This window comes from Psittacula echo (assembly GCF_963264785.1).
Source record: "Psittacula echo genome assembly, chromosome: 4".
In the NCBI taxonomy this organism is placed as follows: Eukaryota; Metazoa; Chordata; class Aves; order Psittaciformes; family Psittacidae; genus Psittacula; species Psittacula echo.
This window is the reverse complement of record NC_137738.1, coordinates 51,630,789-51,643,459: the sequence shown is the minus strand read 5'-3', so window position 1 is coordinate 51,643,459 and position 12,671 is coordinate 51,630,789. Positions and strand designations below refer to the sequence as shown.

The 12,671-nt window shown below is 42.7% G+C and overlaps 1 protein-coding gene across 5 annotated transcripts; it reads left to right on the top strand.

Annotated features, from left to right (window-relative positions):
- Positions 1 to 354: 354 nt before the first annotated feature.
- On the top strand, positions 355 to 12,002 carry RNF146 (ring finger protein 146). 5 transcript variants are annotated; one of them, XM_080616015.1, is made up of 5 exons: positions 375 to 495; positions 4,882 to 4,970; positions 5,999 to 6,154; positions 9,824 to 9,962; positions 10,050 to 12,002. In XM_080616015.1, exons 4-5 carry the CDS (start codon positions 9,825 to 9,827, stop codon positions 10,881 to 10,883), a joined length of 972 nt encoding a protein of 323 aa, XP_080472141.1. In that variant the 5' UTR covers positions 375 to 495; positions 4,882 to 4,970; positions 5,999 to 6,154; position 9,824; the 3' UTR covers positions 10,884 to 12,002. The 5 variants fall into 5 exon arrangements, with proteins under 5 accessions (XP_080472138.1, XP_080472141.1, XP_080472137.1 ...); XM_080616011.1 differs by having other exon boundaries at positions 9,824 to 12,002; XM_080616013.1 differs by lacking the exon at positions 375 to 495 and adding an exon at positions 622 to 1,181 and having other exon boundaries at positions 9,824 to 12,002.
- Positions 12,003 to 12,671: the final 669 nt, after the last annotated feature.

Genomic DNA, 12,671 nt, shown 5'->3' with positions numbered 1-12,671 from the left:
TTTCGCTGTATTTTCTCTCCCCTGTCCAGCTGAGCAAGGCAGTGACAGATCCGATGTCCAGCCAGGGTCAACCCACCATAGGGAGGCTTCTACCTGGGCAGGGGTCCCGGGAAGGCAGGGCAAGGTGCCCCCACCTCCCGGCACTCCCAGGCACCTCAGGGCCTCACCACAGGATGCCGGGAGAGCCGCAACCCCCACGCCACCGCCCCGGTCCCCGTTAGCCGAGCAACACCGGTCAGCGCAGGTACCGCAGGCCCCGCCGCCATAGCACCGCCCCGGGGCCGCAGCAACACGGTGTCACGCAGTGGCGGCACGCACGCACGCACGCACGCGCGCGGTCCTTTCCCCCGCTCCCGCCGCCCCTCCCTCTCCGCGGCGTCACAGTGGCGCGTTCGGCCACCCCGTCCCGCGTGTGACGTCGGCGCGTCCCGCTGTCCCGGCGGCGGGGCCGGAGGAGGCGGCAGGTGACGGCGGCAGCTGCGGGCTGAGCTGCGGGTGAGTGCCACACCGAGCGCGTACCGGGCCGGGGGGCGGTGGAGGATGAGGAGGAGGCCGCCGCCAACGGCTGTTCCAACAGCGCCCCTCTTCCGCGGCCGCCCGGGGCAGGCGCTGCCCGCGGGAGAGGGAGCGAGCTGGGGTGGTCACCCAGAACAAAAGGCCGGTGAGCGGCGCAATTGAGGGGCCCGGCGGGTAGCCGTGCCCGGTATTGTTTTGGTGGCGGGGCGAGGGGGGAATGTGGAATCACCACCACCCCCGCCCGCCTCTCCCGCTGGGTCACGTGACGGGCGCTGCCGGCAACCGCCGGTGCCCGCCGGGAAGCCCGGTGTGTGTCTCTTCTCCCGCCGCCAGGCCGGGACCGCGCTGGTTTTTCCGGCAGGCCCCCCCGCCGCCGGGCCGCGGCGCCTCCGTGCGGCAGTTCTGCCTGGGAGACCCGGCATCTCTCTGCCCGTGCCGCGCCGGGCCCAGCCCGGCTTTGCGGACTCCGTTGTGCTTGGCCGTAAAATAGGTCAGGAGCACCGGCGGTGGCGTTGTGATGCGGGGCAGAAACCCCAAGCGAGCGCTTCAGTTCCTACACCGGTGAGCAGTGCCTTGAGTAGTTCTGTGCTGCGCGATGTGTCACACGCCTTTCAGAATGTCACTGCTGGAGCTGGCTCGCCCCGGTGACGGGAGTGATGGCTCGGGTGAGGCTGGGTTGGAAGGAATCCGTACAAACAGTCGTAGGAGCACAGTGCAAACAAGGAGCTGGTGTTTTGAGTGGAAGCGCTTTTGTTTCTTTGTGCTCGAGTGTTCGGATTGCATTCCTTCGGAATGTTAAAATGGGACATGAAAATGGGTCCGGCTTCTGGTGCGATACGTGCTCCCACCGCTGAAAAATTATTACAGAATCTTCTGTAAATACGAGTTTTTCACTCAGAGGGCATAATCAGAATGCTGAAATGGTTAAAACCAAATAAAAGTGTGTTTTTTATTTCTTTGTATAACTTTTCTGTGCTGTGAAATACTACAGAAATGCTGTAGGTTTTATTACTGGTGGTGTAGTACCACCGATATACACTGAATAGGTACAAGGAGGAGTAGGGAGCAGAGCTTTAAAACATTTTGCTTTTGTCCGGCTTGTAATACTAAAAATAGAGTCCAGCTACTTTGTTAGGTGCTGCCTCTGGACAGTGGACTGCTGAAAAATAGCACCTAAGGGCCCTCTAAAAATGCACTACCCCAAATTGCAGTCCATAATAGTGCTGAAAACATGGTGAAATCTGAATATTGATTTGGTCATTTTGAGTAAATTCTTAAATGTTGTATGTTTGCAAGAACTTGATGTGCAGTCTTGCGCAGTTAATACTGGGATTTCTTTCAAAGTGCATCAAAGTAGCGATTGTTTCAGTTGCTACAATGCTGAATCCTTACTGAGTGAAAGGAAAAGTTCTGGTCTTGTTTCCTTCAAAATACATTGGATCAATTTAGATGGAATTGAATTGTCATTTATGTAGAGAGCTGGAGCTGCATTTAAAGGATGTTGAACAGGAGACTGCTGGAATTGGTGGAGGAAAAGTCTTTTTGTTTAATGTTTTTTTCCTCTCTTCTGTGCATATTATTCAAGTCTGCATATATAAAAAGACATTCATGTACTTTCTGTTTCTAAAGCATTGGCAACTTCAGATAAACCAATTTCTGCTTCGTTTTCCACAAAATACCATTTTGTTTGAGTGATCTAATAGTTTGCTCTGTTAAATAAATTGAAACAGGATATATGTTTAAAATTCAAATTCAGTGCTCCAGTTGTAGCATAGAAGAACCTCATTTTGAATAAATATGTAGCAGTTTAATACCAAAATGATTCTCTGTTCTGCACTTACTTGATCTTCTGTGATTCAGTTCCAAATGTACATAAAAGGGTTGTTCTTTTATTAACATGTAATAGCAAAAAATGAATAGTGACAGGCAACCTGAAGCCTCATCACAATCAGCAGTTCCTGAGGAGTAGCTCTCAGTTTTAAGAAACAGATACAGAAAAGTAGGTAAGAGCAGGAAACAGCAAGGTTATTTATCTGTTGTGCTATCCAGTGCCCAGAGACAGTTTACAAAATACCTGGTAGGCTCAGTACCATGAGCTGATATTATACTGACAGTAGCAGAGCTTCAGACAGGAGAGTGATTCTTGCTTTTTAAAATAAACCTCAGCCACCTTCTTTCTTCCTACTGTTGGGCTCATGGTGATTTGTAGGGAAGGGCAGAACTGCAGAATTCTGGGCTTCTTTTTCCCTTCCGTGCCCTTTCCCCTCCTCCTCTCTGTCCCCCATTTCCCCCCCACGCAGTGCTTAATTTACGAATTGGGGAGTTTGGGTGAACGGATGGCAAAATCCAGTAAAAAGTATTTAATCGCAGAAGAGCATTTACTCTTCTGAAGCAATGCTGTAGCTGCTGAGTTTCCAACTTGGGAGGGGGCGTGTGGATGAATATGTGATGGCAGTTTGAGATTACAGAGTTGCAAAATTTGCAAGATCTGTCATTTGAAGTAGGACTCAAATAATAGTCTCTGGTTTGGTTAGAAGCTTGTGTACCAGTGGTTTGTGCTTGTTTGTTTTTTAAAAAAACTAAGCATTTGCTGTTGTTTCCAAAGAAGTAACTGGAAAAAATGGTGTTAGGTCTGATAGTTTACTGGGAATCCAGTGGGCACAGTTGACTGACCTGACAAGCAACTGTTTCATTCCACCTTGGCCTAGTAAAAGCTGGACATTTTTCTTAAGGAGAACCTGGAACCATTCTGGGAGATAGGTCTGGTAGGAAGTCCACCACTTCAATGGGTTAATTAAACACTTCAAAAATCTTAAAAGCTGTGTGGAAAAAGCAGACGTGACTTCTCCTAGCAAGCATCCTGAGAGGCTTTCATGGGGCAAAGAGAGCAGTTAAATGCTGGCTGAGCCTCAGTTTGGGAGGGGATGTTCCCCAATTTGAATTCATGCTCCTGGTCAGTGGGATTATTCTTCATCTGTTGCATCTTGAATGAAAGTTTCAAAATGGATGTGTGGTAGGATGCACAGATTTAGTGAGTATGCACAAGGAAGGGATCCTTGCAGGTTGCCGCAGGTAGCATAACTCCTCATACTACATAGAGAATTAATTTCTAAGTATAGAACATAGCTCTTACCCACTTAACTTTAAAGGAGGGAAAAAGTCCGGAAAGGAGTGTGTGTTTATAACCGTGTCTTTTAGCCCATTTAGTAAAATTGTCGAGACTGGCATGTTAAATAAATAACAATGTCATGAAATGTAGAGGTTACCTACATTCGTGACATTTCATGAAGTCAGCTTGTGAACTAGCTCTTGAAAAGAGCTATGCAGTAATTAGAAAGTCGCCTTACCATACTCCTGTAATTATGTCCTAATTGGATTCTTCTAGGTATAATTACATACCTTGAATATGTGCATGCATTTTCATTTCCTAAGAAATCTGCCAGAACAGAACCAGCCTTTTTATCCCATCCCCATATAACATTTGCTTTTATGACATGCTGCGTCTAATGGTGGATTGGAAGGGGTAGCGGATTGGAAGGGGTAGCGGATTGGAAGGGGTAGCGGATTGGAAGGGGTAGCGGATTGGAAGAGGTAGTAGATAAAAGGTTTCAAGTAATCCCTACAAAAGTAACAGAAAGCCAGCTCCCAAGATGAAGGACTGAACACCACACCCTTAGCATCAAGCTTGTTGCAACTGTCTCTTTGATCATAGCAAACATAGTATCTCGTCTGAGTGGATTAATAGAGCTGAAATTTTAATGCGATTGCAGCTCTTGGTTTCAGATTGATGTGTGAAGAAAGGAGAAGCTGCTAGAACGATGAGGGGAGAAAAGGTGTGGATAGGCTTGTTAATTTTTGCATTTCTCCTTAGGAGCTTTTGCTATAAATAGCTGCACGGAATGTTACATGGAACTCAGCTCTAAAGAAAATAACATTTGAGTAATGTGTCTTATATGGAATTTATCTGAACATTTCCCTCTGATGTTATTAATGATAAATTTTCGATCATTTGGTGAAGCACAGAATACTGTAATATTAAATGGTCCCTGTTCTTTCAGGCCCTTATCATTCTTTGACTTTGCTTGACTCTTACATGTGTGATCTGCATTGTATACTGAAATATTTTTTTCCTGGGGCAAATGGAAATCTTAAGATGTGATGTTCTCAGGTGTGCTTTACGCCATTCCTATATATAACAATTTACAGCAAACGGAAATTATAGTTCAGAACGCTTATGAATCATCTTGAAAGCTACAGCCCAGAAGGAAGATACAACTTTTTGGCTCAACCGTCTTTTTACAGAAGATTCTCAAATGCTTTCTGTAACTAAGCGTGGCTTTTACATGTCAAGACCTTCTTGTTTAGGGTGCGAGAATACGGCAGTGAAATTTTGATGGTCCCCCTTCCATCCCTGAATTTGCAGATTCCTGCATCTGTAGTGTGGAGTTATTTAGGTATGTGTTAGACACTTACTGGTTTCCAGTGTTTATTACTTGTCAGTGAAATGACCTAGCTCAGATTCTGGTTGGTGACATGCACAAAATATCTCATGTCTGACATTACCTGCTAGCCTGAAGAGGGGTGTATTACCTCAGGGGTGTGGAGGCTGAGTTGTATCTTTGTCCTTTGTGGTTTTTTAGAGATCATCACATGCATTCATTCCATGAATGAACCTTGGAGCCCTTCAGCCAGCACTTTATAAAGAAATAAAGGAAGATCCCCAATTAATCTTTTTTTGTTTACCTTGTTAATCATCAAATCTGGGTCATAGAGCTTGTGTATAAGCTAGTATGATGACATACACATGTAGATTTATAGAGAAAAGCATGCTGAACAGTTCTGAGGTTCATTCATTAAATGAATGCATGTGATTTCTGAAAGAGAATAGGGACGCAGGGCTCTGAGCTACAACCTGCTTGAAATATGGAGAGGACCTAGGGGAAATCAGTGTTTGAGTGCACTATTTTCTCCTCAAGCAACTGAAACTAGACCCTGTTAAGAGGCAAGATACAAACTTAGATAGTCCTTAGAACAGTATGATATGGATTGTTTTATAAAAAGCTTTAGGAAGCCATTGTGTTTAAAACAACTGAGTGTAAGGAGTCACTTTAATTAGAGGTTGAATTTGCATAAACAATACGTTCCTAACTTCGGTCTTGTTTTTAGTTTTCTGTCCATGGTCACTTAATGGAAATGAGCTGTTAACTTATTATAGTTAAATATAGCTGCCTTTTGTAATACTTTGGAGAAAGATAATTTGCTCAAGTCAGACATCAAGTTAATTGACATCAAAACTGTGGGCCAAAACTGATTATTGCAAAAAATAAAACAGAAGTCTGATGATATATTTATTAAAAATAGCCTGCCTCAGGTAAATGAAAGCATAGTAGTTTCTCCCTTGTAACAGGACCGTGGCATTGTATTCTGCTTGTTCATACGTCTGTACAACACTGTAATGGTGATATTATTTGCTTTCCCTTAGTTTGCAGAGAAGCTGAAGCACTGTAGCGGACCATTTGGCCGGACAAGTAAGGAATGAGCCAGGTTGGGAAGGAGGACCTGCCATCCTAGCTGGAGACATCTGAAGAGAGGACGTTTTAGTCTTGTAGCATGCTTCAGTAAAAATTATTCAGAAAACGTAAGCTGTTGTCTTGTTAATGTACTTACACATGTCAGCTCCTTGGCAGACTGCTTAATTGCAGCTAGAATTTGACTTGAGTTTGAAAAATTACTCAGTTCTGGGGTGGTTTTGTGGGATTTTACTTTTTCTTCCAGTAGTGTCCTCAAAGGCCTGGGGTCTTTTCATATAATTTAATACATCACCTCTTCCATGCTTTGTGTGTTGATGAAGGCACTCTAGGCTGTGCACCCTAAGCTAGAAATTACATAATAAATACTTAGTATTAATATTAAATATTATATCTAATATTAAATAATAATACTAATAATTAAAAAAAACACCCATAAAAGGATAAGAGAGAGGTGGGATCTGGTAAGATTGTGGCCTAGCTCATTCTCAGTTGGCTGTATGTATGTTAAAATGCAGTGTTTAGATGCTTATTATGCCCTTACTTATACCTAAATTGAGGATTTAAATACTTAACATAAAATTATTTTTAGAACTTGTCCTTGAGTTTGGTTAATTTTTAGCCTCACTATTCAGTAATGTAATTTTCCCTCTTGCCAGAAGTGACTTAAGGGAACCCAGCCCTCCAAAAACCAGACCTTAACTGTTTGATAACAGTTCTAATATGAAGCCTTTTTTGATTAAACCTTGTTACAATTACTGCTAATTTCAGGAAAAATACTCTCTGATCAGTTGCAATGAAAGTGCTTCCACAGCCGTAACATAGCAAAGTAGTGGTCCTAGATGGTTTTCCTTCTTTCTGAAGGACTACCTCTTCAGTAAAAATCTACATGTACATCCTCAAAACAGCTTGTGAACATACTCTGTGACCTACATTTTATACTTAAAAAGGTAAACAGAAAAGGATTAATGAGGATCTTCCTTTAAAAACAAAAAGCGAGATAGCATCAATTTAGTTGATATGAATCCTCAAATACATAATTGTCCTGCATTCTGAGCACATTCAACTGCAGTTGTGCTTATCGTTTAGGAGTTTTAGTTGCTGGCTAGCACTTGTTCAGAGATAAGGGTTTAGTCCTCCAGCTGTATTCATTTTACACCTAACATTTTCCTCAGAGTCATTAAAAATCACATAGGAATTTGAGGATAAGGTATTTACTCTTTTCCTTTCATACCTTGCATTATTGTCTTGCTCTAGAAAGAAATCTAGTAAGAACCCTGAAATTAATGGGTGACCTATTGAGCACAGTTCAAATGTGAGCATTTTTGTGCTTTCAGTAAACAGGTGAGAACTTTCACTCTGCTTTTAGTTTACTAATAAGTTAGTTTATGATATCAGAATTTGGTTTGTCAAAATGTGTTGCATTTATAATCAAAGCAGTGCATTTTAATCCCCTCCAAAATCTTAATTATGGTGCGTGACTTGTATAGAAGTTACGTATCTACAGGTTGTTTTAATCTTCTGAATCTGAAAAGGATAACCTTTATGAAGTGTATTCAGGGAAAAGCAGCCTTTTGTAAAACTGTGGCATGGCAGTAAAAATCTGCTGCTGTGCCTTTTTGCACAGTAGTATCTCATTATGAGAGCACTTGACAATTCAGATCCTTTACCTCAGCCATGGTTAGCACAAATTGATCAATACATGGATTTCTCTTTCAGCTCTTCTGTGAGATATGGTTAGGTTGTATTTGTGGCATATTCTGAAATCTCAATAGCTTTTCTTCCCCTCTTTTTCTAATAAGTTTCTCATTATAAAATCCTAGTTTTAGTGAAAAATTCTGTTGCAAAATATAACCTTAAAAGTGTAAGGCTCCCAGAAAGCAACTTACTCACCACCTTGTTAGCATGGATCTCACAGATAGATGTGTACTGTACAGTAAAAAGACAGTTACTGGGTAGTAGGTAGTGCCGTGTCTGTATCTGGCATGCTGATTTAAGATCTAGTATCCAGATTTGTCTTTAATCTAAGAGAAAGAAATTGAGATATGAAACTGAAACAGAGGTAGATACAATTATGTGCTACTTCAGGAAAAAAAATTTAAGCTGTAGAGCTTTTAGAAGAATGATTTGATAAAAAATGGATTAAAGAGGCATTGGTCTTACAAGAGGAAATTATAGTGATAGAAGGGAACAGGCAGCATACAGAAATACATTTCTTAAGTAAATAGCACTTAATACATTATTGCAAAGATAAATACAGAAACTGACTGAAGCTGCTTTTTTTTGTTAATGTATTCATAAGATGTTTAAAGCAGCAGAGGCTTTTGCAGTAAATGAGGTATTTTCTGTTGAGGTAACACTTTCTGCTAGAAATGTGTGTAACATTAGAACAGGCCATCCAGGGAGGTTTTGGTGTCTCCATCCTTGCAGGCTTCAAAAAAGTCAGCTAGACAAAGCTGTGGCTGATCTTGTCTAGTTTGGTGGTAGTGCCATGTGGAGCTGGAGACTGGTCTGCCTGACCTCAAAAGGTCCCTTTTGACCTTCATGCCTGTGATAATTTTGCATTAACTATTCCTAGCTGCTTGTACAACAAAGACAAGTTTGTTGAAAGGCTGGTTTGCTGAATATCAGCCTCAAAGTTCCTTGGGGATTTAAGTGAGAAGAGGCAGCTTTTGGGGCTCCATCTCCCAAAGCCCATTCTTCTCCCTCATTTCATATCTAGTGTTTGGTTTGCTAATAAATAATAAAATAAGAACATAAAAGGCAAATTACCATGAAACAGACTGTGAAAGATTGCCATGGCAAAATTGTAGTTGAGAAGGCATTCGCATATTTAGATTGGAATTTTTCAACTACTGAAATCCTACACAATGCCGAAGTGAAAGAATTTTGCATTCCCTTCTGTCTTACAGTTGGTTACAATATCATCACTAATACAGAAATACGATATGGGCAGAGAAGGTATGGGCAGCAACTTCACACACCAATCAAATCATGATTGCATATCTTCTGTGATACACTGCTCCTTCTGGGCTACAATTCCTTTAGAGATACACTCATCTATATCAGGGAGTTCACTTGGTGTTTAGGAAAAAGGAATCCAGGGTATTTTTGGGGAGAGAAACCAAACCAAACCAACAAAAACCAAAAACCCAACTAATTTTTCAAATCTGGTTCTTTCTGCATCCCTGTGGTTGTTCTGAGCTCAGTTTGAGGGATGGTATACTGTGGTGCATAGGGACTAAGAAACAGAGTGGGGGAATACTTCAGCTCCATGCTGCTGCCAGGTATATTTGCTAGTGTGGAAACCTAGTATGAGGTACTGGTCAGGCAATCCCTTAATCAAACAGATGATCACCAGTACTGTGAAGAGAGATTGTTTTAAGTTCAGTGTTTGCAGCTAGATCACCTCTTTAGGGAAGAACCGAGCTTCTTTAAATTTCCTGAGGCTCCAAAGTAACTGTCTGACTGAAGGTTCATTAATTGTAGTTAAGAGAAAGAACAGAGGAAATTCCAAAATTCATTTTCTGATTTGACATGATAACATGCTGAAAATTAAACAGATAGATTGGTGATTAGCAAAATAAATTTTCCCAGTACTCTAGTCTGTCAGCTCAGGAAGCAGAATATTAACCTGTCAGTTTCTTTCAGTTGAGCTTCATAAATGATAATTTAAGGTGAGCATCTCATTCTGTGTGTGTTGAGGTCAAAGGTGATGTAAGGTTCCACCTTAGGTTGACACCGTAAACTGATTGAAATCTATCTTTGATCCTTTGCAGAATGGCTGGCTGTGGTGAAATAGATCATTCAATCAACATGCTTCCCACAAATAGGAAGACGAATGAGTCGTGTGCCAATGCAGCACCTTCCCTGACAGTCCCCGAATGTGCTATCTGTCTGCAAACGTGTGTGCATCCAGTAAGTCTGCCTTGTAAACATGTTTTCTGCTATCTGTGTGTGAAGGGAGCTTCTTGGCTTGGGAAACGATGTGCACTTTGCCGGCAGGAGATCCCAGAGGATTTTCTTGACAAGCCAACCTTATTGTCACCAGAAGAACTCAAAGCAGCAAGCAGAGGCAATGGAGAATATGCTTGGTACTATGAAGGTAGAAATGGTTGGTGGCAGTATGATGAACGTACCAGCAGAGAGCTGGAAGATGCTTTTTCCAAGGGTAAAAAGAGCACTGAAATGCTAATTGCAGGGTTTTTATACGTAGCAGACCTCGAAAATATGGTTCAGTATAGGAGAAATGAGCACGGACGCCGCAGAAAAATAAAACGGGACATAATAGATATACCAAAGAAGGGAGTGGCCGGGCTGAGGTTGGACTGTGACGCTAACACTGTCAACCTGGCAAGAGAGAGCTCCGCTGATGGTGCAGACAGCACACCGACGCTGGGGGCTGCGGCTGGGCAGCCTCCAGCATCCATTTCTGCTAGGCCCCTGCCATCACTAGATGGTCAACTGATGAGTCCTTCAACGCCATCACCTGATGCGAGCAATTCCCTAGAGAACTCTTTTGCCCACTTGCAAATAAATGAAGACGGTATGGCTGAAAGGAGTCACAGGGGAGAGGGAGAAGAAGACCTCGAATCATCATCTTCTGGTAGGGTGCCAGCCCCCGACACCTCTGTTGAGGAGACCGAATCGGATGCTAGCAGTGATAGTGAGGATATGTCTGCCCACCTTCAGCAGCACCTGTCCTCTGTCCAGCAGAGACACTTGAATGCAAGTGCAAGCCAGTTGGGAGCGGATAGACCAGTGGCAGGGGGCGGGGTGGCAAACACAAGTGTAAGATCTAGAAGGCCGGATGGACAGTGCACAGTCACTGAAGTTTAAATCTAGAGCCATGCGATTAAAAACTCAGTCCTGTATCTGTAAATTTTCTGTCCACGTTGGCATTGCACTCAAACCTAGCAGTGTGTTTGGTGGGGAGGTGGGGTGAGGGGGAGAAACAGATTTGGCCTGTTTAACTGAAGTATCTTAACACATCTCAGCTGGAAGACTATTAACTGTAGGAAACTGGGTTGTCCTGTTTAATGGTTTGAAAGCTGCTTAGCAATGCCCAGTTTTCTTGAAAATGTCTTGTGTTTATTTTGTAGCATTTTCCCCTTGGAGATACTCGATCCCTTTTTGGCCAATGTATATCTACTGTACAACTTGAATTGTCTTCATTATCTGACTGTTGCATTAAGTGTCTTACTACTTTCTGCATGGATTGATGTATGAAAAGAACATTAAAGCAATGTGGGAGCAGGCAAGATGTTGGGTGTGAGCAGGAAGCTTAATTTAATGTGAGAAAATAGATGTGAGCTTGGAGTTAAAAATGTGTTTTTACTAGACAAGAGCAATCATTTACCTTTCTTCAATGGAAATGTAAAAATGCTGTTAACTTTTGTTGCAAATTCTTACCTATACACTTTTCATGCCATTTTCATTGGCTTTGCCATCTAGTCCTTGTAGGTTTGTTTTTGAGGTCTTTCTTGACCTGTCTTGTTTTTGTTACGGAATTTATAATTTAATAAAATTACATTTTATCAGTAACAATCTCAGATATGTCTCCAGTTTAATTGAGCTTCACTGGAAGAACTTTAAAGGAAATTATCATAAACCAGCTTCCAGTGTTTGCCACAAGGGAGGACTTGCTCTGAGTGTTATCTTCATGTTCTTGCATCCCAGACTGGGTGCCTGTCAAACACAACACTGTATGCCTTTCTACTGAAAAATCATGAGTTGCAGGCTTAATGCTGACACAGGCTTAACACTCATCTCTCATCTGAAAAGCTGATCAGCTCGCTTCAGTCCTACAGCAGGTAGAAGTACCACACAGCCTTACATCAGCAACAGAAACATTGAAGTGAGAGAGCATAAGTTATCAGACTTGACCCTGTAACAAAGAACACGGATGTTAAGGACTATATTGCTGTTCATCTGTTCTTCATAGCAGAACTAGGGCAATGCAGGAAAGGTAGTTTTGTACTTGTATTAGCAATCTAGGAGACACGTTTCAGCAAACTGTCTTCTGTGTACTGGAGAACATTGAAAAGCACAGCTTGTCTTTTCTGTTGATAGCAGTTGGTTTACTTTTTTTTTTTCAAAGTGAGAAACAGCATTAGCTGATTCTGGACTCAGTCTTTAAAGTAAAGCTAATTAATCTGCAATTCTGAGTACATGTATCCCTGCATAGAGGGGGACGGTAGCTCATACGTAGGTACTACATGTCTTCAGACAGAAGTCGCTGTTGGCAAATAAGCCTCAAGGGTCAGTACTGGGACCAGTATTATTTAATATCTTCATCAGTGATTTAGATGAGGGAATTGAGTGTACTGTCAGCAAGTTTGCTGATGACACTAAGCTGGGAGGAGTGGCTGACACGCCAGAAGGCTGTGCTGCCATGCAGCGAGACCTGGACAGGCTGGAGAGTTGGGCAGGGAATAACTTGATGAAATATAACAAGGGAAAGTGTAGAGTCCTGAATCTGGGCAGGAACAACCCCAGGTTCCAGTATAGGTTGGGGAACGACCTGTTAGAGAGCAGTGTAGGGGAGAGGGACCTGGGGGTCCTAGTGGACAGCAGGATGACCATGAGCCAACACTGTGCCCTTGTGGCCAGGAAGGCCAATGGCAT